The following is a 27,781-nucleotide window of genomic DNA, read 5'->3' on the forward strand; positions in this document are numbered from 1 at the left end:
TACAGAATACAGAATCTTCTAATCTCATGCGGTTCTTCGGTATTCCGGCAGGAGATAGAAGATAACAAGTGTATTCCTAAAGGGTGTAGCATAGCCTCATATAGATGTATGCTAATTCACTAAATGAGGTTGAATCGGATCAATAGTCGAGCTGGTGCCCCTTACTAGGTAAGTATGGGGATGACGTATATACACCGCACAGGTCTGAAGGTGTGTGTGAGTTGGCCCATTTGGAATGAGAATAAGTGTAAGATAGGCGAGAAAGAGCAGAGAAAGTCTTCTGATCTTCTGGTTGTTGGTTCTGGTTCGTCAGCAAGAAGCTCCATAGAGGTGGTTGCTGATTAGGTTTTCGATCGATACTGCCACATGCATGTGGGAGAGTCGACGAGAGAGGTTCTGAGCTTCTTCTGATTTCGATTCTGATTCACAAGGTCCGACCGAATCACCCAAAGGACCTTGATTTCTTTCGTACAGTATTCGCTTAAGGGTTGTGTGTCAGCTTTGATGATGATTGCTATTCGGATTTGATATGAGGAAGGAGAGACTATGATGCAATATGAGTGGAGCTGTTTCAAAGGACCCCCCTAAACGTCTTGGTCCGACAGGTGAGGATGAGAAACTTGACAACGACATTGATGAAGTAGATTAGCAGCCAGCAGCGAGAATTGTTTTGGTAGCAGTATGTCGTATTGTGTGCAGTAAGTACCGTGATGTACAGTAACTGTGTATGATCAAGCCCACCATCTAACAGCGCCCTTTGTGGACCAGAACGGAATCAGATTTTTCATGTCTCGGCTGGACGACCTCCACTTCCCAGTTGCAAGCAGTATGGATATTTTGTTTTTGCTTCCTTGCTCAGAGGGACCATGATCTTCTTGACATTCATATCTCCCCAGCAGCAGAACAACTATACTCGAGTAACAGGGACAAGTTCCACTCAAACAAGATGTCCCGACTCGATTCTCTCACCCCATCCAAATCTCGCTCTCGAGCCTCGCCTTCACCTTCCCCCTCTCCTGGTCCTGGATCCCCCGCGAGGAGTACCGAGACGACCCATCATAGGATGTTAAAGTTGGTTTTATCCGAGGTGCGCAAGATAATCAAGACGTGGGATGAGCTGGTGATTATGGATGGTTTCAAAGCTTGTAAGGGGGTTATAGACGAGGGGACAGAGATGGAGTGAGTCTAGCTTCCACTTTCACTCATAAAACAACACTGATCAGAAGGGACGAGAAGGAATGGAAGTTGATGAGATCGTGTAGTAATATTCTGTCGATAGAGGATAAACCTGAGAGACCTGAGGTAGGGGGGCATCTGAATTTGTGGTATGCCCATAGACTCTCGTTGGAGAGTACGTTGAAGAAACTTGTAAGTTCTCTCTCCCTCGTCTGATACATTGAGGGAAGACTGGTTATTGATGACGGAAATGATAGGACAATAATCTATATAAGCTCACTGCGCTCGCCGACCAAGCTGAGAAGATCCTATTCGAAGCGTACAAGAGAGAAGGACATGAGTTTGTTTTCGTCGAGCCATTATGGTTCACATGGACTTTGGAGAAATTCGGTTAGTCTATCTAATCCAACACCACCAGTGATGCTATGCATTCTAACTGAGTCTGGTGGTCTAGTGAATTCCTTGTCACCCTTGATATCCCTCCATACATCGCATCTCGCTTCCCTAACCTCATATTCCAACATTATACTCGACCCCAACACACCATTTGACGATGCGAAGCTCACACTGGAATCTTGGCGGGATATAGCGACAGGCGGAGAAAGGTGGGTGGGCGTGAGAGAATGGGAAGAGCTGGTTGATATTGAGCTTAGTGGTGGGATGGATGAGGATGAGGATGAAGAGGATGAAGTGCCTGTTAAGGGGAGGAGGAAGAATAGGAAATAGCCCTTGAGGACGGGATGGTCTGTGCGTTGTGTGTATTGGTGGAGCTACTACCGATCAAATTTCGAGTTGGGTACCTTTGGAAGAAACAACATTATCATTCAGCATCCATCAAAACATGAGGACGAGAACGAAAATAGAAATGGATGGATGGGATGATGTAACACATCAACAATAGGTGGCAAATCCATCAAGCAGAGTATGACACGAATACATCGAACCAACTATAACATCGTTTAATCACTTCGCTCTCAACTTTATTTTCGATAATTCGACAAGTGGACAACACCTTGACGACGCACAGCATATTCCGACTATAAGACGAAACGATCAACAGACATCTCAGATACACACCTATCCTACTTCCATCTTGTACTCAGAAACATCGCTTGATAGACCAAACTCGCCATCGACTTACGCAGAAACAAAAATCGAATACCCTTTTCCCTATTATCTCACATCCACTTCAGTATTAATGCAATGGGCTGCACAAGCTCAAAGAACTGTGATGATCCGGACTGTGAACTACCAGGCCACGGGCGATGTGATGTGAGTGGTCTTCTCTACTCCTTGATCCATCCCAACTTTAAACTTTAGAGCCAACTCAACGCAGTTATCTTTTTCCGCGCCTGACTCCAGCTTATCATCTTACTGATCAAGTCTTATTTTTTCAAAGCAGTCGAGACAGAACCAGCGTCATCGACACCGCTCCCAATCATACTCCTACTCCGCCAAATCACGTAGATCCTCCAATACCTCCACGTCAAGTCGTACGCTGATGGTCCAGAGGGACTCGGTAGCTGAGATGAGGGATATAATAGCTTCGATGGGAGGATGGCATGAGGGTGGTGAGTTCTACGTGTATAACGAGTCGAGTGGAATATAGGGCTGATAGTTGGGTTGGTCCAGATGTTACACTTGGATCATCACCGGTTAGATCATCGAAGTCGTGTAAGAGGCGCTCAAGACGTTGATGCTGGAACAAAAGGATCATTGTGTGATTGTATGTTGTATTATCTATACGAAGGTGGGTGATCGCGATGATGATATATAATGTATATACGAATTCTGATGAATCTCATGTCGAATATATGGTGCACTGGTGCTCATGCATAAGAAAGGCATGTAATGCTCTGCATGCTGTACTGTATGATGCATAAACCCAATCCCCGGCTATATACCACTACGAGTAGTGAGCGAGGTTCATCCAGGGTACTCGTTCGTGTATTTACCGATTGGACCCAACATTGCGTGAACCGTAAACTACAGTACGCTATCAATCTATGTTGTCGATTTCTTGAATTCTCTTTACTTTTACTTCACTCACTGAACTACAGTATTGTAGCATACACTTATTGTACAGTATCTTGTTCGTCCCCCAACATCAAACACCTGTGTATACGATCGTTCAACATATACTACACGAGAGCAGGACATACGACGCTCAATCACTCAACCTTGCTATGCCCTTCTTGCCATTATGACACGACCCCTAGATCCGTTCCGATAAACCAGGTCTACGTCTCTGAACACAACATATATCATCAGCGATCCTTCCTCTTTTCCGTCCTTTCTACTCCTTTCATTTGACAACCAAGGTCCGACCGGTAAACAGCTTTGAGTTTCTTGTTGGATGATTAGTTAATTGATTGATTGATTGGTACGCTATGGGCGCTTCTGATGAGTGAGTTTTCATGTTCATGTATCCAAAGGACCCCCTTGAACGGTGTTGGGTGTATCAGATGATTGTTTTATACCACTCTGTTATCACCTCGGCTGGGAGATAAGACTGTACTACGATACGATATAACACAACATGCACAGACTTCGTCTTCAACTTTGAATTTTATCATTACTGCTTTTGTGACGACTCTCTTCTTCCCTTGATCAACTCTCTTCATCACGATATACCGTTCAAGTAGCTAACCATGTCACAACCACCCTTTCTTCACCATGACACCTAGATCTTTTCTACCTCAGATCGTAGGGGTGAGTTAAGTCATCCCTTCCAGCCCTCACATCCATCATCACATCTCCATACTCTTTTCCGACCAAGTACTAATCCTCTTCATGCTTATCATAGCTCTTCTACGCACACTTCGATCCAACCCTAGGACCAGTAGTCCAACACCAAGTCCCCGAAAACCTGATAACATCCACAGCGACGACCTACGACCCAGACACCCGATCCAGATCCAGATCAAAATCCCGCTCTCGATCAAGGGCGCCAGCTCCAGCACCCCATCAACTTTCCTCCTCTTCCTCCTCGACCTTAGCATTCCCTTCGTCATCTACATTGACATATGGTAGACGTGAATCCTCCCCCTCCTCCTCTTCTTCCAGAAGAGCATCCTCGACTCTATTAAATTTCGGATTAATATCTGAGTATGTCATTCCCAAGAAATCACTCCATGGAAGACTCGTCACCCTGCTCACTACTAGCAATGCCACCAACGAAGAAGATAAGAAGGAGTATAGAGTTATGGGGTTCCCGAATGTTATGATAGGTGAAGGTGGGAGATATAAGCGGAACGAGTATATGTGGAATTTGTGTTTCGTGTTTCATTCGTCAAGCTCGTTGGAGGCTTTCGAACCTGTTGTTAGGAAATGTGCGAGGATATTGAGGAGTGCAGAGGTGAGTTGTGGATTCTTATGATCTTGTACATCCCTTGATCATAATCTGAACCAAACGCTATATCATCTTATCTTGGATGATTTTGTGGAAAACAACTAGAGGAGCTGACGAGATATACCATCAAAATAGAGAGACTCGTCATACCTCTCTGCTGCTCGTCCTGAACATACACCCTTACCTGCTGTACTGGAACAACTGTTCGAAGATCTGAATTCGTATTCTGAGACATCGATATCGTTAGATGGGTTCAATTCGCTGGAGCTGAAGCTGTTTCCTTTCTACCGTGAGTATTGACGAGACCCAACCTCGGTCGTCTCACAATGATCTATGCCACCTCCTCGTCCTGCTGCGCAAAATCAATCTTGTTTCCTTCTCGAATGCTAATATTTGTCTCTTCACCTAGCCAACCCTCCGGAATGCGAAGACTGGCATGTTCCCATCGCACTGGTCAATCTCAACGCACTGAAAGACGACAACTGGGATATCACCGCTGCAAGAGTGGCACAGTACATCGATGGTATCAACCATGTGAAGAAAATAGCGGAACTGGCAGATGCGGATGAAGCTTTGACGAGGGAGACGTTGAAACATATGCTGTGAGCTCAGCTACCAGATCAGACACGCCTATCAGATCAGCTGACATTCTGAATAGATACTATCAGGTCGTCATGATGGTGAGCTGATCTGGCCATAATGAAGCCCCTCATATAGCTGACAGATCTCACAGATCGACATCTTCCAATATTCCAACATGTATACTCTCAAACCCGCTATATCCCGCCTGGGATCCGACGAGACGATAATCACCGAATGCCCACCCTATGTCACTCGACCAGGCTTCCCTCATCCCGAGTGGCCGGTCCTCCTTCGTCTTTACAGCAAGCTCACAGCGGGAGTAACGATACATCAATGGATAGAGAGTAACGAGGTCTTATCGCTTGGCATCGATCCAAGGCGGTTCGTCTCTTTCGGTATCATCAAGGGATTTTTGAGGAGGGTACATAGGTGGCCTAAGATGATCGAAAGGACGTCGTCACCTTTGATACCCGTTCCTGTAGATACGAGACGAAGAGTGGGATTCGATGAATCAGCAAGATTAGGTTCGACGACTACGTTGGGCACACGAGGCGATAACAGATCACATGGCGGTGATTCTGCGTTATCCAGACCCGGTGAAAGTGCATTCACGTTACGATCGGTAGGATCCAATGCTTCTCTGGGTGTATCCCCAACTTCGAGGCATCTCAATACTCCACCCAGTGTAACGGGCAGATCACCCAATACGGGAAGTAGCCGACGTAATTTGGCATTAGGGTTTTCCTCGTCAGGGTCAAAGCACCATTCTCAACAGCAATTAGGCAGATCACACACCACCTCCACGTCCGTTGCCGAATCTCAACCCTCAACATCATCCAGGAGAGCAGTGGGAGGAACGTCCATATCCCATTCAACGGGGACGCATGGTGATCGCCATGGAGAGAGGGGGGCAGGGAACAGTGGGATAAGGTTCGGGTTGAATGCCCGACAGAGGGAGGAGGCTGCTGCGATAAGAGCGGCGGAGGAGATGGAGGAGGAGTTGATGGCTTATTTGGATGGGACGCATCATGCTGATGAGATTCAGGTTAGGTTTGGGATGGGGTGGACGAAGTTGGAGGGGATATTGGGTGTGGGGGTGGAGGAGATGAGGGATGGGATGGGGAGGAAGGGGATTACGCTGGTTTATAGGTGAGGTGGTGGGTTGGCGAGAGCGCTTGGTACTACTACGATGAGTTGATTCAACATGTAAATCAAGTATAATGATTGTGTAGTTGACATACACATCTATCAATGCATAATATGAATATGTACAATGCACCTAACAACTATCAATAAATGCCAAAGAAGACGGTACCAAGTGTTTCATTGCCTGCTTTGTATTGTATCAACATAGTCATCGAGCTACCTAGTAACGTACTTATCGACCTCCCGCCAACCCACCAAATCCGTACCTTTCCACTCATCCAGTAAATCCTCATAGACGATCCACCACCACGCATGGACTGAATCGTAATTCGTCAGACTCTCTTGCGGCGGAGTGGACTTGACTGCGTCGAGCAGACCTGCGGGTAATGGTCTCTTCTCGGATGTTTTGGATTGAATGGAAGAAAAGTTGGAGGGTGTGATGGGAGTCGGGGGCAGGGGTGTGGGAGAGGGTTGATGGGGTGCGAGAGAGGTGGGGCGATGGTTCCATGGTTTGTCTAGGCTGTGTCGTTTAGGCGATATGATTAGCAATGAACGCCCAATCGAGAAAAGACGGAATAGACGGGTGAGATGGATTGCGACCTGGGATATCGTAACTCAAAAAAGGGTGAAGTAGAAACCAGGACCAAACCCACATATAATGTATCAACCTAACCTCCTCATCCCTCCACATATCCTTATGTACCGCCCTCTGCGTTTTCAAGGCATTACACCACCAAGGCAAAGGCTTCCACCTCCCCCTGAAGACCTCGGTAATCACATCCTGATCTGCGAATTTGGACTGCGCGATAGTAGGCGATGTGTTGAGGTGATGCACCAGCTCGTCGAGCAGCGAGAGGGAGGGCTTGAATATTACTAAGCCCGAGTTGAGGAGGTGGGATGTCCTTGGGGAGTCGGGTGCGGAGGAGGGGATAGGTGGGGATTGGAGGGTTGTGTGGGGGGATTGGAGGGAGAGGGAACAGTTTGAGGGGATCCTGCGCGAAAATGGGGTGAGGTTAATATTGTTGGCTTACTTCTTGATATGTACTATAGAGGAGATTAAGATAGGGGAGTCTTGATGGTGATATAATGGTGATATAATGTATGAAGGGTGGTTCGGTGATCCACACACACACAAACAAACAACCCGGGAATATGATGGTGATGGTGATGGTGAATAACCCGTCCTTTCCTCCTTCCCTTCAACCAGCCCCCTTTCTTTGATCTCCACTGTACCAGTCCCAATAAGACCAAAACAACTCACCAATCCTCAGGATAATGCCCCAGTTTAAACGGATTACAAACGCAAGCCGGACTCGCCGCGATCCAATCATCCCCAGGTAACTCCAAGTCAAACAGCTCGTCCATCCCCCTGAGGAAAATCATATCTGAATCTATCAATATAATCCTCTCGAATTGTTCCAGCCCGAATACTCTGATCTTCGTCCAGGCATCGTTGAATCGTGTGAAAGAGGGGTCGAACCCCCCATGTTGGGCTGATGAGGGGGATAGATGCTCTACTTCGATTATCTCTATTCCGGAGGAGGTTATAATCTCTCTAGAGGGCAAGGGAAGGGAGGAGGTGGTCATTACTACTAGTGGGTAATTAGAGACGGATATGAGTGTTCGATGGAGGGTTAGGAGGCCTGTGTGTTGAATGGTAGTTAACATACTGATGAATTGCCTTATACCTTGCCTTCTGTCCCTGGTAGCTGATCACGCAGAGGGTAGAAGTAGGACCTGCAGGTGTAGAGACACTCACCTGCTATGTACCCCGGATTGGTTATCAACGTCACCCATGCTTTCCTACCTCCTTCGATACCACCATTGTGAACAGGTTCAATAGCCATCTTGCTTCCTTTCTCTTTTTCTTTTTCGGACTTGGAATCTCTATAAGATCAGAGATACTGTTGAACTGTGGTCTTGACGAAACCAGCGAGACCAAATGCAAGATAGCAGCACCTAGGTGAATTGTTTAATGATCTATCAAACGCTGGAAGAAATGATTATGATTCAAGATAGCAGGACATACAATCTGAATTTTATACATGTTCAATCCCTCTTACATCGGGGGTTCGGTCTCACTTCTAAACTAAAATATATAGGAACGAATAAACGTTACTCTAATAACTTACCGATGTTTCGGGTATCATGCCACGATCGATCGCGTCATCATCTATAGTCTTTCAGATGCAGATGTGAGCAAACGTTCGCACTTCGTCTCCATGATGGCTCATCGTGCAACATGCATTCGGCCAAGCTGTACGAGATGATACGGTAGGTGCTTAGACACGCAGCCTTATTATCTCATGAAGAAAATTGTCGCGAAATGCTACGAGAAGGACTATCTTGATGAAAGCACAAATTGGAATATCCGTGGACCACAGCGCAAACAATCGAATGGGCTACTTCAGGTTGTGCTGCGAGTCTCGTATTGAGTCATCACATGTCTGAAAATGGGCAAGACGTCGTGGAGAACATCTGGCAGATGCGGATGTTCAAAGCTCGATACCAAAGGGGGAAACACTCCCGGTAGGAATAGCAGCTTTCTCAATGCCAAGAATGGCATTTCTGAGAGCTGTCGACTTAATATGTCACATGAATGTACGTGAGCGATTTGAGAGTTGTCTGCTGTATGTCGATGAGTGGTATGCATGAGTTCTCCGTACAGGATATCGAATATGGTTATGAGCTTGCCTCGATGACAGTTTTATATTAATGCAGATACGCGCCCAGATCGCCAAATCAAGATGGATTCCCTTCTCCCGTCGAGGAGGGCGGTGGGACCCAGTCTGATCCCTTTTGCTTCAACTTCGATATATGTCGATGAGGGTATCGTTCGGTTATAGCTCGCATTTGAGCGAGCTCTTTACGCCTTGCTCGATTGCACATTTCCCTGTGTAATAAATATGGAATGTAAGCGATGAACCGATGTGATATAGGTTTGAGAAGGAAAAAGATAGCTTTGCAGACGATGTGAGTATTGTAGATACCGGAGCCCAGCCCATGGATCCATTTAAGTCTATAGGAGACGCACGAGACGAAAAGACTGGAAGATAGAAATGTGCACTCACCACTGGAATCCTGATATCAAGATGAAGGATCCTACAGCCCAATTGGCCGCTACCCAAGGTTCTGGTGAGAGATGAAGTCCAAATTAGCATTTGATGTATGATACGGGACAGTAAGATCGACCAGACCAGAGCGATCGTTGGATCACCCATATAGGGGAGGTTATGTTATGGACGGATAGATATGAACTCACTCCTCGATCCTAAAAATCTCACAGCTCCCAGACCCGCCCCTCCCGCTATACCATACAACAGACTATTCCTCGCACACGGTATCTTTCCGATATTCTCAAAATCCTCCAAAGGCCGTATGCGCTAAATATCCTCATCAGTATCAGTATCAACATGCTCGATGAAAGCAGATACAGTAGGCAGACCACTCACCGCCAAAGCCTTCTTCAGATCGGCAGCTGTATCTCCCGTGAGTGTTTCATCGGGTCTTATGGGTTCGGCATCAGGTGTGATGGGGCTGTTTCCCGCTGGGATGTTTAGTGGAGCATTGACGGGTTTCGATGTGGAAGATGAGGCTTGGGTCGGAGTCGGTGGAGCGGTGGATAATGATGCAGGTGCGGAGGGAGCAGGAGGAGGCGATGAAGCGGAGGAAGAGGAAGAACCCCAGAACATGGTGTTGTTGGTTGATAAGATTGGGTGATAGGGAGCCAGGTGATAGGAGCAGAACTGTCATATAGAAGGACGATCTTGATCCTGGTATTCCAACTTTTTGAAGCAGCGTACAGCTCCGACCGAAGAGACCCCATCCTTTATTACGGAATGTTTCACTCAAATCACGTGACACTATCCCCTTCCTTTCTCGAATGACGGCACTGTCGAGTGCAGGTGAGCGATACTTTTCAACTTTTTACATCTTATCTTATAACCATTCATGCCATCGCAGATATCAACTTGAACATGTTCAGACCGCGAACAGCACATCAGCCGGCTAGCGCTTCTCAGCCAGAAGCTGGTCCATCAACGAACATCACCGTCGATCCCACATTACCTGGTCAGACCACCGATGTTTCCACACCTCCGGTCCCAGGTCCTTCGGCCGAGGATCAATCGTTCATATCGAAGATCATGTCTGACAAGTGAGTAGAACTTCTCCCTTTCCATGCTTACATGTTGCTGATGACAACTACCTAGTCCGTACTTCTCTGCTGGTGCGGGACTAATGGTAAGTCCCCCGCCTTTCCTGTGAAATGACGATCGATCTGTTAACCTCTGATTCAGGGTGTAGGCGTCGTCCTAACGGTCCTTCGACGATCCCTCACTCTCGGTACCACCTTTGCTCAGCGTAGAATGTTGGTGACTCTGGAAATACCTTCAAAGGACAGATCATACCCCTGGTTCTTGGAATGGATGGCAGCTCAATCTGCATCACAGGCAGGAAAGGGTAAACGTCCAATGGGATTTAGGAGTCATGAACTGGCTGTGGAGACGAGCTACAAGCAACATGAGAACGGAAGCTCGGAAGCAGTGTTCAACCTTGTTCCAGGACCTGGTACACATTATTTCAAATATCAGGGAACATGGTTTCAAGTGAGTTCTCACTTCCCCTTCTTCCTGTTATTATCCGGGTTTAGCTGATGGATAGTGGTTATTCGATATAGGTAAAAAGAGAAAGAGATGCGAAGCTCATGGACCTTCATTCCGGCTCACCATGGGAGACACTGACACTCACCACTCTATCCGCTTATCGACATCTGTTTTCGTCCCTCTTGACCGAAGCTAGAGCATTGGCAGAAGCGTCAACAGAAGGGAAAACGGTGGTATATACCGCCTGGGGGGTCGAGTGGAGACCGTTCGGTAAACCGCGTAGTCGGAGGGAAATGGGCAGTGTGGTTTTAGCCGAGGGAGTTTCAGAGAAGATCGAAAGTGATTTGAGAAGTTTCTTAGGAAGGGGGAAATGGTATGCTGAGCGAGGTGAGCTGAGCTACCGTGTATTGCCTAATCAAAAAAACGAGAAGATATGTTGATGTTTGAATGTTACACCAGGTATACCATACAGGAGAGGGTACCTATTACACGGTCCACCAGGGTCCGGTAAAACATCTTTCATCCAAGCTTTAGCTGGATCATTGCACTACAATATCTGTTTATTGAATCTTGCGGAAAGAGGATTAACGGATGATAAGTTGAATCATCTGTTGGGATTGGTACCGGAAAGGAGTTTCATCTTACTTGAAGATGTGGATTCGGCATTTAGTAGGAGAGTCCAAACGAGTGAGGATGGGTGAGTCATCCCGTATACCTTATAGCCGCTTGAGGGTGCAGCTTATAGCGGAGTAACAACAGGTACAAATCCTCAGTCACCTTCTCAGGTCTATTGAATGCTCTAGATGGTGTAGCTTCCTCAGAAGAACGAATTATATTCATGACTACCAACCATTATGAGCGCTTAGATCCAGCTCTAATCCGACCAGGACGAGTAGATATACATGAACTACTAGATGACGCAGCAGGCGAACAGGCCAAGAGACTATTCATCAAATTTTACGGCAATTCAACTACTGTTAATCCAAATGGTGAAGAAAAGGGCAGAATACTAAGGGAAGGTGAAACTCCCCTTACGGACCAGGAAGTTGAAGATCTAGGTAATGAGGTGAAGAAGATTGTGGAGGATGAGAGTGAAAAGGGACGGACGATAAGTATGGCTAGTCTTCAGGGACTGTTCATACGGACGGGTGCCAAAGAGAGCTTGGAAGGGATTAGGGAGTTGTGTAAAGTCCAAGGTCAGGAGGGGGTTTAAATGCATATAACACGATATTCTGCCCTCAAAGAGTCTTCGTTGTCACTGACACCTGATCTCTTTAATTTTGTCTTTGACCGCTGTGCATCAGTCCTGCTCACCCCTCGCCATGAAACAAAACTTGATTGCTATAAATCCCTACGACTAGCTCAGGATCAATCAATCTCTGGGTCGTCTTTCGTCTGCAAAAGTTGCATATCACTTCCTTGACAAGCCTGACGGTGGTTGTGTTCATGCATGCTATCCCTAGAATTGGCGGTAAAACCGCCTGTTGGACAAAGGAGAGAGAGCTCAGAAAAATGACATAAGTCCAAGAAGATGAGACAGACAAGCCGGGTCCTTCCCTTCTGTTCGACTGCCCCTATTCGGCCTGTTCTGCACAGGCTGAGCGTCGACAGCTCGTGGTGGACCTTTGTCAACGACAAAACGCAGAATGGATCGTATTCACGTAAACCACGATGCAAAGCGAAGAGCAAAGTGTCATCGGAAGACTTGATATCGAGTTGTGAGCTCTGGTGCCATGAAGATTGGCGAGCAAGTAGATTCATAATCTACATCTCATTGTTCAGCATCATCATCGTCACACCACTTGTATTTTCTCTCAATCACCCATTGATCGAGGCACGTAAGATCCCCCACAATGGGTGGCGGGTATGACAACTATAGCGGCGCGGCCACTCAACAGATCAATGAAACGAACGGATCAATGACGACCGAACAGATCTTATTGCCAAAGCCCTCAGTCACAGTGCATACATATGTTGGGCCTTTTGGTCCGAACAGGAGTTGAGGAGCTACTGGACAGTCAGTAAACATGATCAACCCATCCTTCGTGGTTTCGACATTCCAAGCGCCGTCGCTGGAACCCTGTATGGAGCGTCGCAAAGGCTGATGCAGTCACGGCGTGACATGTTCAATCTGTCACATACTCACGCGTACCAACAAAGTGAAGAAACGGATCCCAAACTTGCAGACAAAGAGTTTAACGATCTGATCATACATGCTGCAACTGAAGCCAATCGGAATTCATACTCAGATTACCATATCAGCGTTGCAGACAGTAGATATGACAGCTCTATTGGATCTATTGTAATGCCTGAGGGAGACAATAATTTCCGAGAACCTTCCACCGTGGAGCGCATCGAAGGGCGGAACTACTTGATTTCTAAGTACCTTCTGCCCGAATGGAGGGATTGCATCGACTCATAGGAACGTCATTCTTGTATGACTAGTTGATGAAACACATGAACACACTGTTGAGCCTTATGCTATTCTACCATCATGTTTTATCATTGCAAATTAGAATATCTTATAGCCCACCGAACAGAGCAATAGATTGTACAGGATGGACACTCTATGCTATATCTGTTCACATGTACATACCGCTCTCCGATTCGGCAGCTGGATGGCGACATCATGCCCTGCATTCTCTGCACAGGGGTCACAAGCACGTACATATATCGTCATAACCGCAAAGAACCGCTGTTATTGCGCAATGCCCAATATCATCTTAAGCTGTATTTCAGGGAGAGACAAATTCCAGTATGTTTCCGCAGTTTCGTGCTCCAACAGACTCGTTGTGTTCAGTGACCGCAAATTGCCCTATCATCCGGTACGTCCGAATTCGCGATTCCGGCGATAGATTGGAACCTGATTATTCCCTGGTCAGTATGGTCATTCCATCATGAGGAGGTTGTTACAGCTACCAGGCGACAACAGTGCACTTACTAGCATTGTGAGTAGCTTGCAGCTCCTTGACTTCTTTGGTCTGGTATACGTGATTGAGGGCCGTGTATATCTCAAGTCGACCCTCACGTGACCTTCTCGGGGTAAGATTGGGATCATCGCTGTTGACGATCCTGCATTCGATAGTTGCATGCCCAGCTCGGATTGATGCTTCGCAGATGTCAAATAAAAGGGTTATGGGCTCTTCAGAGTCGTTAGTCCTGTAATGATGGTGCTCCGAATTATAATAAGAGAAAGTGTTTTCCGTTTCGGACATGATGAATTGTCGAAATGCGGCAAAGGGATTTCGAAGAGGTCAAGGCAGAAAAAGTCAGACGACCGATTTCAAACTTCATACACAATATCAGGTTATACATCCGTGGCGCAAGACAAATCGAAAGTTATCCGAGAACCAGAGAAGCATGAGTGAGTGGTCCACCAGTGAAGAAAGGAAGGGTCACTTGCATGTCATTCAGGGGATACGGCGATAGATCCAGTTCCAGAACATTGAAGAAACCAACTCCGCAGGGAGCGTTCATGGGAATCTCAGTTGGATTAGGATCTCGTGGTGAGATACACTGACGTCTGAGATATGGGTCTACACCGTGCATCGTGCATCGCATTCCAGCCTCATGCGGGACCTGTGTCAGAGGACACGTCATGCGTGTCATAGGTATTTGGGAAGAAAAGGTCAAGGCTGATATCATACCGAGGATTCAACGGGACAAACATAGCAAAGTAGAACCATCGTCCAAGTTACTGCCATCCGTGCTATAACGGCCTCAATAGTCTGGGCAGACAAAATCCAAAAGGTATTTGCTGTTCTTACCTTCCGAAGATCCGTTGCGCTCCATCGTCCCACCTTGCGCCACGCTGCGGAATTGATGAAGCATGGTGGCCGGGGAAATGGTCAAATCTAATCACATAGTATCTGTCAGCAGGGTCTTCATATAGCAAAGTAGGCTGCCTGTCAACGGGGTGACAGACCTAAGGCACTAACCTGATTTCCATCTCTTCAGCAGATCTCTGAGCTGGGGCGCGTCCTCCTGATCCGTAGGAAGACTCATCATCTCTTCGGCGGCATCGAGCAGATCTCTTCGGTTGAGATGTTTGGGAAAGTCGATAGCTTGTAGCCCTAGAGTCTGGGTTCCCCCGGAATTAGACCATCGCATAGTGAATGTGACTGTCGGCTGAGATTCTGAGGGGTCTTTGATGGCAGGGTGAGAGCGACTGTTGAAAGACGACGTTTGATATTGGCTTTGACTAATGTTTAGCGCACCCAATTAGGATTTTATATAGAACGCTCACGTTGAGGGGACTGGAAAATGAGTTTGCCGCTCAGGCTTACTAGAAGTGCATTGAACCCCTTATATACGTGTTTTCGCTGTCAGTGGCACGACCTTCTTGATTCTCGTCTCTCTGGGACGAGATTTTGTGGAGTTACAATAAAGGGAAGTGAGTAGCTCCAACGTCTCTCACAAGAAGCATTGCAAGGCCTGATCCAGACATTGAACCATATGGGCAATGTGTGGTTGAATGACAACCGATGCCTAATCCGTACAGCACGGAATGGTCGTATCTGAAGACTTGCGAAATTCTAGAGCCTTTTTCTACTCAGAACTGGTGGGTGATTCATCGTCTTTTGTCCTCCGTTCTCGTTCAGCATAGAAAGGAAGACAAACTCTGTCTGCTGTTTCTCGCGTGGGACGTTGTAGGTGATGTTTCATGCGGGACATGAAAGATGATGAAGCATTGAACGACTCGTCCCGGATGTGCCAAAATTGCCATGTGGGACATCTATCCTCAGTGAATGCTTAAAAGGCCAAAACGCCACTTAACGTTGTTAACCTCAGAAAACCAACACGTCAACGTAATCTCGGATGTTCGACCATCCCACCCGGACGCCACCATTTGGCGTTTTCACGAGCGAGCGAGCTGGGCGGCTAGTAGTGGGTGTCGTAAGGAACGCAACATCACACATGCTGTACTACTGTTTCCCGCATCAGTCAGATGGGATTCAGTAATCAGACGAATCGGATAGGTCGACTGTAAGCTAGGTTAGCAAGATCGGACGTTGCAAGCGCTTAAATCTATCCGAAAGGTGACTTCGCGTAATTGCGATGTTCAGCATTTTGTCGACGATTACGGAATAGATGGCTAACGATAGGAAGAAATTCGCGCCACCTACGATTGGTATGTAGGACATTTGGATGAAAGCGGATGGCAGTCTGATCGTCCGATCGATACAATATCTTTCAAACCTCTCTACTACTCCGCGCTTGGAATGGCACGGGGATGTAGACAGCGGGCGAGCATACATGTATGACTACTACACATGATCACAAGAGCTCGCCTTAAGAACTGTTATGTGAATAGTTGGCCTAATCGGGCATCCAACAATGTACGACACAAACTGTACCTTTTCCCAGTTGTCCTTATCCATAAGTGTTCCCTTCTCAACAAGGCACACAAGGGTATCGTTCCGCTCGCCGACAGACGCCTCGGTCGTCCTGTCAAAATCCAACTCAGCGACGATCCTCATCCTCAACCTGACGGGAAGGCGTTTGTGTGATTTCATTAGATTGCCTGATTATGTCCCCCGGCTGGAGCGGGACGTCAATTTTCATTTGGTCTAGGTTGCTCAGTACGTATGTGTGGTCAAAAGGAAATATACAAATCAACCAAGCCAAATTCGGACCTGGACCTGTTTCTCATTGCTCATTGACCGCTGTCCGCTGGAACAAGAGTGTCAATCGTGTGTCATCAAGCACACAGCAGCCCAGCCCATCATGTAGTACAATCCTGCACACCGAAGGAAGATCACTTTGAGGTCCCTGGTCATGCGCAGGGAAAGATCTGATGTCTGCATTCAATGGAAGATCACACACAGGATACATTCCGCAGCGACGTCAGTCGTAGAGAGGGAGAAGTGAGAGAAGCATCGAAAACAGGGGTTCACCGGAAAATTCGGAAGATTGTATCGAGGATGAGCTTGCTGGGCTTAAGCCCCCTCTAACGTGAGAAATGCAATTTGATCGACGTTGGGCTTGCACAAAGTACAGTGCATGCAGTCTATTTAGTGCAGTGCCTTATCAAAGACCGATCTTAAAGTTTAACCAGCATTGCAGCTAGAAATGAACTTTTTCCACAGGGTCAAGAGCAATAAAATTCCCGAACCAGCAAACATCAACGTGATTTCACCAACGCCACCACGACCAGCTAACCTAACATCACTATAGTACAGTACTAATCTACATTACGGAGTAGCGCAACTGTTCCTTGGCGTTCGAGGTAACGCATGCTTCGTTTATAAATACACCGTCTTTTCGCTCTTCGAAAGGAAAGCTTGTCGACAACATTTTCAGGTCCCAGGATGTGTTGGAACGGTCGGAATGGGATGGTCGTCAACCTTGAGCGAGCATCCAGCTACGACCATTGTACGTATGTGTGTATGTTTGTGACATACCTAGGTAGATATATAGCTCCCCCCTGTTAGTCTGTTCTTGTTCTTGACGTTCCCTGCCCCTTATATTCGCACTTTGCACACTCGCACCATCATAGTTTCAAACCCCCACTCACCAAATCTGATCTTCGTATTCAACTACTGCACCAGTACTGTTAAAACCGGGTTTTGATGGCTTATGGCTTATGGCTTAGGCTCGGACCCGCGTTGATACTGTACCTGTTGCACCATCTCATCTGTATCCCATCAACACGCCAATAGCAGTTTTAATCTAACCATTTCGGGCAATTCCGAATACAAAGTGGGAGATTGTCCGAGGGGTAAAAGCAAAGTCTAGAAGAAGAAAGACAGAGACAGCGTGATCGGATCGGCACACGCGAGATAAATTAGTGTAATTTACTGAGATGTAAGTGTGATTCATCAAGCGTTAAAGTGAAACTACTCTACTCCCATCTGCTAGTCATGTCATTCCTTTCTCTCTACTTCCTACTTTCAAATGCCGTTATACATCATTCAATCATCACACCACACTACCTTAATACTGGCCATGTAGCTCTCCCACCGCTAAATACAACACAACATGCATGATTCACTTATATAGTAGACTAGACACCTATAGTGTAGAGTGTAAATCTAGACTAGCATCACACTTTTCACTTTCAACCTTTACTCTACATTTCTTTTCTGACCACCCAAGTCGAGTAGTCGGTTCATCATGAACTTCCATTGCTAAGATTTCAATTCGTACCTTTACTTTGCTTCCCCATCGATCTCCAATCTTTTTACTTTTTTTCAATCAATCATCATCCTCCAACGATATGTTCGACCCCCTTGCATCATCCAGCTGACGATACAAAACAATACAAGACCACTCAATAGACCGCAACACGTCATTCATTCATTCTCTCACTCACGCCTGGTCAACTCTTTGAAAACAACACCACAGTCGAAACAACGCCGCTTACCGGTCCAACTCTAAATCGCACCATTTTGTCTCGTCTCACAATTTCCAGCAATCGGAATTCAACCGAACGGGCATATACCACTAGCTAGTTGTCAATCAGACTAAACAACTCTAGCCTAGCTAGTCGACCTCGTCCAAGTACACCTGAGAGCTCGAATCTAGATATCAATCATCACTCAACTCCCATCTTCCGCGAACATCTCATCCTCATCCACCTATTCCCCTCATGCGGTAAATTAGACACTGAGAGCAATGCTCGAATTATACTTGACGCCAAAACAAGGTAATGTTGGTGGGAGATACTTCCCTCATACAGGTGAGCTCTTCTTTCCGCTATTTCCTCGTCTTGAGATGATATGTGCTGACGCTATCATTCTTAGGACACCTCGGTGTGACCCCGGTGGTCATCTCTGGTAAAGTGGCTACTCGACTTCCGGAAGTATGTGAACCGCTAGGCGTCAAGGCCATCACACTCGGGATTAGATGTACCGAGACGGCAGGAAATGGAGTCAGCCAGGTCCTATGGGAGAAGAAGAAGGCCTTGTTGACTGCTCCGGATGATGAGGAGTACATAGAATTGGGAGATTGGGATTCGATGTTCAAGACGGCCATACCTGTGGACGCTATTGATATGGCGAGAAGTACGATGTGTATACCAGAGTACAAGGTCGTATGGAGGATGGAGGTAATCATTGAACATCGACCTATACCATACGTCGGAACGTCCATTGCCAAAGCTTTCGCGCTCAACCTCCATAGCCATCGATCACCTTCCATCCGACCTATGTCCCCTCCTTCACCATATACCGTTGGATCCGAATCATACACTTCGAATATCACTGTGTCAGCCCAGCCGGGCGCTTTCGGTCCAGGTGATAGTTTCCCTGTTTACGTCCAAGTCAAACCTCTTGATCCCCAAACGACGCTCAAGAAAGCTACGGTCTACCTAGAACGACAAATGGAAATCACCAATACTCGATCCGTCTCATCACCATCACAACACCGACTATCATCTATCTTCCGCTCATCCCATAACCCACATCAACGATTACCCGAACCTCAAGAAGTGGTCTTGTCGAGAAAGGATAAACTCGCCGAGACCTCGGGTAGTAATATCGTAGTGGACAAGAGCGGGACATCATGGTGTCAGATGGAGATGTCTCTGTCTCAGCGTCATGGGAAATGGGATTTGGGGGAAACTCATTCGACCAAACTCGTTTCCATATCTTACATACTCAAAGCTACAGTCACTCTCAAATCCGATAAAGCGAGATCGTCGAAATCGTTCTCGTGTTCACCTGTCCCGGTCGTCATCGCAGCTACTTCCTCGGAAGATCGTGCGGCAGCTATCAAGTCCATCGACTCTCATCAGAAGAAGAGACATAGGAGTTCCAGGAGGGGTCTGTACATGCACGAAGGCAATGTGGACGTCAGTGATCCATCGCTCGGAGAGGATCTACCCATCTTCACTTCCGTCAAGGGCATCGCAACCGATGTCAAACCCATCTTACTTCCTTCGAACCATCCCGCCCAATCTCAGAATATCCAATTTGTCTTCCCCTCACCACCACCATACGACTCCAAACCTATGGCTGTCGCTTCACTCCTCAACCCCGCTTCTTCATCCGATTCACCCTCATCATCCACATCAATATTACCTACTCCACCACCCACACGTCACGGCGTCGATTCGGACTCGACCAACTTACTCCGCGCATTCCAATCTACGGGACGTAGAATATCAACGACTACATCGGAAGAGGATGAAGTCCAGCCTTCGAGGAGTAAACAGAAATTACGTGTGGATAGAGCAGCAAATGATAGGAACGCCGAATTCGCTACTCTCCCCTTACCTTCCTTGGACGCATTGGGCACGGGTCTACCATACGTCCCAGAAGACGATCGACCTAGATCCCGACCACGTACGGCACCAATACATTCTACATTCTCCATGAATATCCCTCCTCCGTTATCAGGTCATCTATCACTACCAAGCGATAATTTGGGAATGGGGCAGAGACCCATGACCTCGATGGCTAGGATGGGGAGCGGTACCTCGTTTAATCATTCTAGATTAGTGGATGAGAAGGAGAAGGAGAATGTGGAAGCGACATTTGCATTTGCTTTTTCTGGTACTTCGCCAAGGAAGCAATAATATCATGAGTAGGAATAGAAGGACAATTGCTATACTATTATAATGGGCTGTAGTGTAGGAATAAAAAGGATTAGAAGACATACAAATCACATTGCATTTTCATTTTACATTTTAGCATTTTTCATCATAGGTAGAATGAATAGGTCTCGATACCATTGTAGTGTAGTAGATATCATATAGCATTGTCATGTATTCATTGTCATCATGATATGATACGGTGCACTGTGTGTACTTTGAGCAATCGTATGCCTTCATAAATGCGAAGTTAGCGATTATAAGGGGGTAAGAAGGAGAGAAGTCAAAAGTCGAGAGTCAACCTCCACTTCGCGTCAATCGTCAATTCGTTCGTTCCAAAGAGGAACGATGATAAATGTCGAATGTCGAATGTCGAATGTCGAATGTCGAATGTCAACTTTGGTCAGACCTATGAAATAGTCACCTATCAACCCTATCACTACTACTGACTATCCCCCCACCCAAGATGTTCGGTCGCGACTCCCCCTTAAGACCATCGATGCGCGAACAAATCGCAGCCAAACGAGCGGAATATCAAAATTCCCCTGCTGCCAGACGAACGGCAGCTTCCAACGCTTCTACTTCTGCTGCTGGTGGTGGATCACCTGCTCCTCCTTCTAGGAGAACGGCTCATAATGGTTCGACGAGGCTCGGGTTTGGTGCGGAGGATGAGGGGAAGTTGGCGGATAAGACTGTTGGTGGGGAGATCAAGAGGGCTGTTAGGTCTGGTATGTTGTTTCCTTCTTAGTCTGCTCGATGTGGGTACGACGATACACATGGGAAAAGGCGTAGATGCAGATGGTTGATATCATATGTCTGAAATAATAGGTAAACTCGACCTCTGCGCATTATCTCTCTCTGCCATTCCCCCAGAGGTATATACAACCCTTCTAGGCATCCCAGAAGAAGACCTCTCATCCCCACCACCCAAATTCATCCCCTCCTCCGACATCCCCCAGGGCTCAGCGTTGGATCCTAACACTACTCCGCCAAAGGGATTATCGCGGGACGAAGAGCGGAGTTTGGTATTTGGTAGTAAAGCTGCTGCGAAGAAGGAGGCGTGGGTGGAACCTGAAGAATTGACTAGTTTGAGGATTGCGGAGAATGCTTTGAGGGGGGTGGAGAGGGAGATTGGGATGTTTGGGGCTATGGAGAGGCTGGATGTGAGTTGTCACTTTGCTATCAGCAGAATTTTGCGTAAAATTCTGCGACATTTTGGTGGTTGCTTCTATTGCTCAAGGATTGGTCTATGTGATCTCTTGGATCTCGTTGAAGAGGGAAAATGTAATTTCAAAGTCCATAGCTCAAGCTGATTCGTACCAACAGTTGAGCAGGAATCAACTCAAAGAGTTGCCCAATAGTATAGCTGATCTGCTCCGGCTGACAAGTCTGGACCTGTCGTACGTATCGCTTTATCTCACTATCCATCGCTATCCACAATATCCCTCTGTCTTTGCACTGACCAACACTGCAAACACAGGGGCAACTCGTTCACCTCCCTCCCACCAGCCATCCTTGTCCTCCCCGCTCTTCAGGTACTCGACATCTCTCACAACGCCATCCATACTCTCTCATTCGCCGATCCCATCGGCCCATCAGAGGACGGTCTAGCATACGGTGCAGGCTTCTTCACCACGTCTTTCGAACGTCAAGCACAGCTCAAGATGAAGAGACCCATATTACCCGTACTTCGATCGTTCAACTTGGGGTTCAATAAACTGAATATATCCGGACTTAAGGAGTTGAGTATTGTCAAATTCGAAGCTATGCGAGTACTCAATCTCGAAAATAACTTGTTCCAGGGTGTGTTGGATTACGAGGACACCGGATTAGATGGTAAATCTATGCCGATCTTGGCTTCGCTGGTTTTGTGCAGGAATACCAATCTTAGAGGAGTCACTGGGTCTTTGGCGGAAAGTGCTAAAGTCGACTTGAGCGGATGTAATCTCAGAGAAGGTACACCTCAACCTCCGCCTTCAACAACGAATGACTCAGTAGCACCCAACCCACAGCAGGCAAGTCAAGAAGAAAAGATTAAATCGGATAAACCAATACCCAATCCGGATTTGACGATAGTCTACCGAACACTCCCTGCAGCAACGTTCGACTCTGAACCCCTCCCTGTAGATTTTGATATCTACCTGCCATCTCAGCCGGGTAAGCTGAAGAAGGGGCACGCTCTGGTAATTTGGTTTCATGGTGGTGGACTATTACAAGGTAACAAGGAGAATCTCCCACCGCATTTCAGGAGATTACCCAACTATCCTTTCGCATCGCCTGCTTCCTTGGGGGAAGAGGAGAACGTAGTGGTCATCTCACCGAATTACAGATTAGCACCTCAAACCCCCATTCTAGATATCCTAGATGATATCAACCAACTGCTCGTATACGTACGGACGAAGCTGAACGATAGATTGGCTAAAGAAGGAAGAGGAGGTAATATCGTGGATACCTCTCGAATATGTTTATCTGGTGGTTCGGCTGGTGGATACCTTGCGCTAATTGCTGGGTTGGAAGTGCCTAAACAATGCTCGGATGAGGAGGTAGGTGGGTATAGAGGATTACAGGATAAGCAGGGGATCAGGTGTCTGGCACCGTTTTATCCTATTACGGATTTGACGGATGCGTTTTGGGGGACGGAGACGGATCCTGTGCCGTGGATGGGGAGAAGGTGAGTGCTGTCATTGATCGATAAGGGTGGTCTTTTTACGTGAGAGCGTTCGAGCAGAAAAAGCTGGGAATGGTTTGACACATCGGGATCGCAGTGATGGCTCAAGGTCGATAGAGATATAGCTTGAACCGCACGATGATGATGTACTAGAGACAACATTTGCTGATATTGCCATTGTCATTTTAATTCTCACCACAGCGTTCCCCACTCAGATGCCAAGCTCCACCTCAATTCCAAATCCCCACCCATCTGCACAGCCCTCTCTGGCGGTCCTCGATCGATCCTCTATCCCTATATGCTCCAACACGCCTTATTCCCCTCATTGCTATTCCAATCCCAAAAATCGATAGGCTATGGACTAGACGCATTCCGTCCCTCGCCATTATCACTCTCCATCCCTCATCGTAACGACCTTGCCAGATCCAAGGGTTTAGGCCAACACGTACCGACCTACTTTGTGTATGGAACGGTGGATGATAAAGTCCAGCCTATGGATATCACCCTCAAGTCATTCGAGGGGTTGAAAGGAGGGTTCGAGGTGGAGAGGGTCGAGGGGGGTGATCATGCGTTCGATGAGGATGCGGAGGTTGAGTGTGAGGAGTTTAAGCAGTGGTTGGGCAGGACTTTGCTCTGAGATGGGATGTCAAGTTGAGCTGCCTGGAGTTGTCTTGGTCATCGGCAAACTCACGAAGTCTCATTAGATTCTTAAAGTGAATACTAATATGCGTGATATTTATTTATAGTCAAAATTGCATAGAGGGTTGATGAATATATTGCAAAGACCATCCAATCAACCTATATAATCTACAATCAATCCAGATCATTCTCACACCCTACTTCATTACCAAGACGTTGATTCGTCCCATCCCTCACATCGACTTGGCAGCCATGACCATCTTCTTTCTAAGATTGGACTTATTAGGTACAAGCTGATCAACAAGTTGTCGTTTGTTCATACCGAGCTACGTACAATTTGCGATGTCTCGTCAGCTCGAACATTATCCTCAGATACAGTACAGTACATGACCTCCGAGTCAGACGGAATGCACATACTTTGGAAGCAAGCTCATCCAAATTCGCATGTCTATATCCCAGCGCAATAATCTCATCGATAAATAAAGCTCGTTTCTCCCCGTCCCATACTCCATTAGTGTTTGGTTCAGACTTGATTCTGGGTTTCTTGGGCGAGGTGGAAGGTGATTTTTGGTTATTGGTCTTGGGTTTCTTGGGTGTAGATCTCGCTGAAGTGGGCGGGGAAGAGACGATGGGTTTGGTATCTTGTTCTTGTTCGAATTCGAAGCAAGGCGAGAAGTCTGAGTCGGTGTCGATGTCTGAGGACGATGTGGAGGAGGTGTAGGAGGGGGGAGATCGTTTCATCTTGAGTCTTCGGTAGATGTGTCGTCAGCTCGGTCTGTTTTATGTACTTGGGTGAGTGTAGGTTGAGTGGATGTCGGATCTTACCTGAATGTCTGGGTATGATCAGCTTGTTTGAGGAAACTATACGAAGGATGTTAGTGAATGAAAAGAAAAGAAAAGAAAAGAAAAGGATGCAGGATTATGACTATAGAGAGTTTCTAAACGTATACTGCTCGTGTGGGTAATCGTGAATAATGATGCATCATTGATCGGTGGTTTGTTATAACTTGTCAACTCGCTTGACGACCATCTGAAAGTAAGTAGCGCATTGAGCTGACGAGATGGGTGATATGCAATCCTCCCAGTGTCGGGACCAGTCGGAAACCATTACATTCTATATCCTTCAGTACGACTGCCTCAGCTAGCGATGGCAGATTCACGATATGCATTGCATACTCGTTACCGACCTGATATCGTGTTAGAAATAGGACGCATTCCCCACCCTTCGCTCAATCTCCTCTAACAGCATCTACAGCCAGGCTTCTGAAATTCTTCCTACCAGTTGTCAACTGGTTGATCAGCTGTCTTTTGTTCAACCCGAGCTGCGCACAATCATTCCGTCAGCTCCATCTCACTTGTAGCCCATAAGGTCATATCCTTGATCGACCGAACGAGCGAGCCGCTCCCTCCAACTCACCCTCTGAGCCATCTCATCGAGATTGGCAGCTTTGTACCCCAAAGCGATGATTTCATCCATGAACTTTCCTTTTTTCTCAGAAGTCCACTCGCCAATTCCCATACTGGCATGGGGTGTGTCGGTCTTCCTGCTCTTTACGGATGAAGGGGTACCGTTCGGCGCTGCTTTGAGGTTGCCCTTCTTTGGATTGCTGGGTCGGGGAGGTTTGATATCGTCTTCCACTGTTGGCAAGCGGTTGGATGAGGGAGGAGAGCTGGGGGACCGTTTCATTGTTGGGCTGAGCTGATGGTATCGTCAGCATCCATGACATCAGGAAGTGGTGAATTCTTTGTCACAAGGGTAAAGAGGCATACTCACTTTGATTCAGAGGTGAATAAAATGATTAATCTTTCTTTGCAGGGCTGCCAATTGCGATATTGAAGGAAATAAGTAGAAGAAGGGAGGATGAGAGATTGCTTTATTCCTTCACTCTGATATCACCCATACGTTGCCCGAGCTCTTGATCATTCAACGAAATTGGCTTATATTGAGCGCATTTGCGCCCTGTCAACCCATCAAACACCTCCACCAGTTCAAAGGACCACCCCGCATGACTTCATACCACATCTCTTCCACCATGGCACCCCTCAGCCAGTGCATATTCACATCAGGTTCCACACCCCTGCCAATCCTGCACATCTGCCATTCATGCCATAACGTCGACACCCCCGCACCGACAAGTTTAATCCCATTCTTAGGGTTTGAAGCTCCCAGTAACGTCTTCATAAGTTCAGATCCGGGTATACGGTATCCTCCTACCACTGCATCTCCCTCTTGAATCTTCGGGTTGAGTATGATATCGCTGGGTAAATGGGGGTACAGGCATGCTGGTCTTCCGATTCCCACTAGATCACATGCTCGTTCCTTGAGCGAGGAAGCGATGAGTTGCCGATCGTGTAATCCCCCTGTTAGGATTATAGCTGGACCATCAGGTGGAGGAGGGAGGGATGGTAGTAGTGATGTAGTGAAGTGAGCGAAGAGTGATTGCCGGGATGGATTGGGGTTGGATGATTTTAGGGATTCGGGCGAAGCGAATGCGGGGGAAGAATAGGTGCCGCCTGATATTTCTATTATATCTAGTAAGGACCATGAGACAAGGGTTTTGATGATTTCGGAAGATTGGGTCTCGTCGAGACCTGTACCACATCCCGATCATCAGTCAGAATTCGTCTAGACACTGATCGAAGGGCGAATGAAGGACTTACCTCCTTGTACGAAATCTGAGCAATTGACTTTGACCGCTTTGATGAACCTCTTTTCGGTGTTCTGGTGGATACCCTTCAGTATCAGATATAGTAGATGTAGTCGCAATGGTATATCTTTGGGTACATCAGGTAATGGTTTCGTGTCCGGATTGGTCTGTAAGTTTATCGATGAATTAGCGAAGCACACTACACTGGCGAAGTTGAGACGTACAAGAGGTGAAAGATATTCAGCCAACAAATACCCATGTGCAGAGTGCAATTGCACACCATCCCACCCAGCTTTCTCAGCCAGCACAGCAGCATCCACGAACCTCTTCACTATCTCCAGCCATTCTGTGGTATCAACGATTGGACGAGATTTAGTAGGCCACATTACATGACTCCAAAACCATCCGACCGGGCCTTCAGAGACTGTTGGCCTGTCTGAACAAGGCGCTATTGCTGATTCCCATGGCCAGCGGGATAGGTTGATAGTTGCGCTGGATTGAAGACCTGGATGAGAGATCTGCATGAGGAGTAGTGGTGCAGAAGGGGTAGGAGAGTCGTGGCGATGGACGGCGGAAGCGAGTCTGGTGTATGCTTTTAGAGTTGAGGGGTGAGATGGGAGAGTGAGGTCGTGAGGTGATGCGAGTTGACGAGGATCGATCTGAGCGTTTCCTGAGATAGCGTGAAGATGTTAGATGGTCCTGAGAGAAGACATTGAAGGATGAGGTAGCTCACCAGAGATGATGATTCCCCATCCTCCCTCTGCCCATCGTCTGTACAAGTTCATGTGCCCTTCTCGAGGTGGACCTCCTCCCAGACCTATACCCTCTGCCATGGCTGCCTGAATAGGATGAGATGTACGATCAGCTAATGACTCCCAGATAGTGTGCAGGAGGTGGAAGCTCACCTTGACGAGTCGATTGGGCACCACAAGTCCATTGGGAAGTGTGAGAGGTGAAGATATGAGCTCGATATCATCTTGACTCTCGGTTGATGGTGCGACGTTGGCCACAGCCATTTTTGAGGTTTGGCAGACAGAAATCTTCTTTCATGGATACGTGGTCTTCCGGGTGACTCGTTCGTATCCCTCTGATACTTCTCTCAGTAGTATCACGAGCTGTCTATGGTGAGAGATGACGAGTATAGTGTGGTATAGTGTAGTATAGTGTACCATTGTCCACTGATCTTTCGAATCTTTGAAATCTCGAATGATTCACTCCGGTTATCATGGTGTAACCTAGATTTGATTCCGTTCTTGGGTGGATGTGAGCCCTTCAGAGCGGAGTTCGCCACCATCATTAGCATATAAAAGGCACAACATCACATTCGAGTATCGACAACATCTCACCGTTAAACACAACGGACAATCTACATCTTGTTGTCTTCTGTCCTCCTTCTTACCAATCGATTGTTCTTACTGTGACACCTGTCCG

At 47.1% G+C, this 27,781-nt stretch overlaps 11 protein-coding genes across 11 annotated transcripts; 5 read left to right on the forward strand and 6 right to left on the reverse strand.

Annotated features, from left to right (window-relative positions):
• Nucleotides 1–946: 946 nt before the first annotated feature.
• I302_104093 (uncharacterized protein) lies at nucleotides 947–1,902 on the forward strand (the record flags this gene model as incomplete). The annotated part of the gene is made up of 4 exons (XM_019189457.1): nucleotides 947–1,179; nucleotides 1,263–1,368; nucleotides 1,434–1,566; nucleotides 1,631–1,902. 4 exons carry the CDS (start codon nucleotides 947–949, stop codon nucleotides 1,900–1,902), a joined length of 744 nt encoding a protein of 247 aa, XP_019049019.1.
• Nucleotides 1,903–3,852: 1,950 nt separating this feature from the next.
• On the forward strand, nucleotides 3,853–6,263 carry I302_104094 (uncharacterized protein; the record flags this gene model as incomplete). The annotated part of the gene is made up of 6 exons (XM_019189459.1): nucleotides 3,853–3,888; nucleotides 3,983–4,534; nucleotides 4,664–4,817; nucleotides 4,938–5,130; nucleotides 5,187–5,208; nucleotides 5,262–6,263. The coding sequence occupies 6 exons, from the start codon at nucleotides 3,853–3,855 to the stop codon at nucleotides 6,261–6,263; spliced, it is 1,959 nt and encodes a 652-aa protein (XP_019049021.1).
• A 209-nt stretch (nucleotides 6,264–6,472) lies between these two features.
• On the reverse strand, nucleotides 6,473–8,103 carry I302_104095 (uncharacterized protein; the record flags this gene model as incomplete). The annotated part of the gene is made up of 4 exons (XM_019189460.1): nucleotides 6,473–6,776; nucleotides 6,910–7,248; nucleotides 7,518–7,899; nucleotides 8,016–8,103. 4 exons carry the CDS (start codon nucleotides 8,101–8,103, stop codon nucleotides 6,473–6,475), a joined length of 1,113 nt encoding a protein of 370 aa, XP_019049022.1.
• An 895-nt stretch (nucleotides 8,104–8,998) lies between these two features.
• I302_104096 (uncharacterized protein) lies at nucleotides 8,999–9,948 on the reverse strand (the record flags this gene model as incomplete). Its single annotated transcript, XM_019189461.1, has 4 exons — nucleotides 8,999–9,149; nucleotides 9,328–9,388; nucleotides 9,519–9,639; nucleotides 9,709–9,948. The coding sequence occupies 4 exons, from the start codon at nucleotides 9,946–9,948 to the stop codon at nucleotides 8,999–9,001; spliced, it is 573 nt and encodes a 190-aa protein (XP_019049023.1).
• A 285-nt stretch (nucleotides 9,949–10,233) lies between these two features.
• Nucleotides 10,234–12,073, forward strand: I302_104097 (uncharacterized protein; the record flags this gene model as incomplete). The annotated part of the gene is made up of 6 exons (XM_019189462.1): nucleotides 10,234–10,412; nucleotides 10,468–10,498; nucleotides 10,555–10,863; nucleotides 10,935–11,247; nucleotides 11,320–11,557; nucleotides 11,620–12,073. 6 exons carry the CDS (start codon nucleotides 10,234–10,236, stop codon nucleotides 12,071–12,073), a joined length of 1,524 nt encoding a protein of 507 aa, XP_019049024.1.
• A 2,507-nt stretch (nucleotides 12,074–14,580) lies between these two features.
• I302_104098 (uncharacterized protein) lies at nucleotides 14,581–14,970 on the reverse strand (the record flags this gene model as incomplete). Its single annotated transcript, XM_019189464.1, has 2 exons — nucleotides 14,581–14,714; nucleotides 14,799–14,970. 2 exons carry the CDS (start codon nucleotides 14,968–14,970, stop codon nucleotides 14,581–14,583), a joined length of 306 nt encoding a protein of 101 aa, XP_019049026.1.
• A 3,507-nt stretch (nucleotides 14,971–18,477) lies between these two features.
• Nucleotides 18,478–20,380, forward strand: I302_104099 (uncharacterized protein; the record flags this gene model as incomplete). The annotated part of the gene is made up of 2 exons (XM_019189465.1): nucleotides 18,478–18,541; nucleotides 18,606–20,380. The coding sequence occupies 2 exons, from the start codon at nucleotides 18,478–18,480 to the stop codon at nucleotides 20,378–20,380; spliced, it is 1,839 nt and encodes a 612-aa protein (XP_019049027.1).
• Nucleotides 20,381–20,861: 481 nt separating this feature from the next.
• On the forward strand, nucleotides 20,862–23,700 carry I302_104100 (uncharacterized protein; the record flags this gene model as incomplete). Its single annotated transcript, XM_019189466.1, has 5 exons — nucleotides 20,862–21,123; nucleotides 21,224–21,558; nucleotides 21,722–21,795; nucleotides 21,876–23,066; nucleotides 23,265–23,700. The coding sequence occupies 5 exons, from the start codon at nucleotides 20,862–20,864 to the stop codon at nucleotides 23,698–23,700; spliced, it is 2,298 nt and encodes a 765-aa protein (XP_019049028.1).
• A 235-nt stretch (nucleotides 23,701–23,935) lies between these two features.
• Nucleotides 23,936–24,443, reverse strand: I302_104101 (uncharacterized protein; the record flags this gene model as incomplete). Its single annotated transcript, XM_019189467.1, has 2 exons — nucleotides 23,936–24,028; nucleotides 24,120–24,443. 2 exons carry the CDS (start codon nucleotides 24,441–24,443, stop codon nucleotides 23,936–23,938), a joined length of 417 nt encoding a protein of 138 aa, XP_019049029.1.
• A 488-nt stretch (nucleotides 24,444–24,931) lies between these two features.
• On the reverse strand, nucleotides 24,932–25,389 carry I302_104102 (uncharacterized protein; the record flags this gene model as incomplete). The annotated part of the gene is made up of 2 exons (XM_019189468.1): nucleotides 24,932–25,024; nucleotides 25,120–25,389. The coding sequence occupies 2 exons, from the start codon at nucleotides 25,387–25,389 to the stop codon at nucleotides 24,932–24,934; spliced, it is 363 nt and encodes a 120-aa protein (XP_019049030.1).
• A 276-nt stretch (nucleotides 25,390–25,665) lies between these two features.
• On the reverse strand, nucleotides 25,666–27,366 carry I302_104103 (uncharacterized protein; the record flags this gene model as incomplete). The annotated part of the gene is made up of 5 exons (XM_019189469.1): nucleotides 25,666–26,294; nucleotides 26,364–26,517; nucleotides 26,575–27,020; nucleotides 27,084–27,189; nucleotides 27,256–27,366. 5 exons carry the CDS (start codon nucleotides 27,364–27,366, stop codon nucleotides 25,666–25,668), a joined length of 1,446 nt encoding a protein of 481 aa, XP_019049031.1.
• Between the last annotated feature and the right edge of the window lie 415 nt (nucleotides 27,367–27,781).

Source organism: Kwoniella bestiolae, chromosome 2 (assembly GCF_000512585.2).
Source record: "Kwoniella bestiolae CBS 10118 chromosome 2, complete sequence".
NCBI lineage: Eukaryota > Fungi > Basidiomycota > Tremellomycetes > Tremellales > Cryptococcaceae > Kwoniella > Kwoniella bestiolae.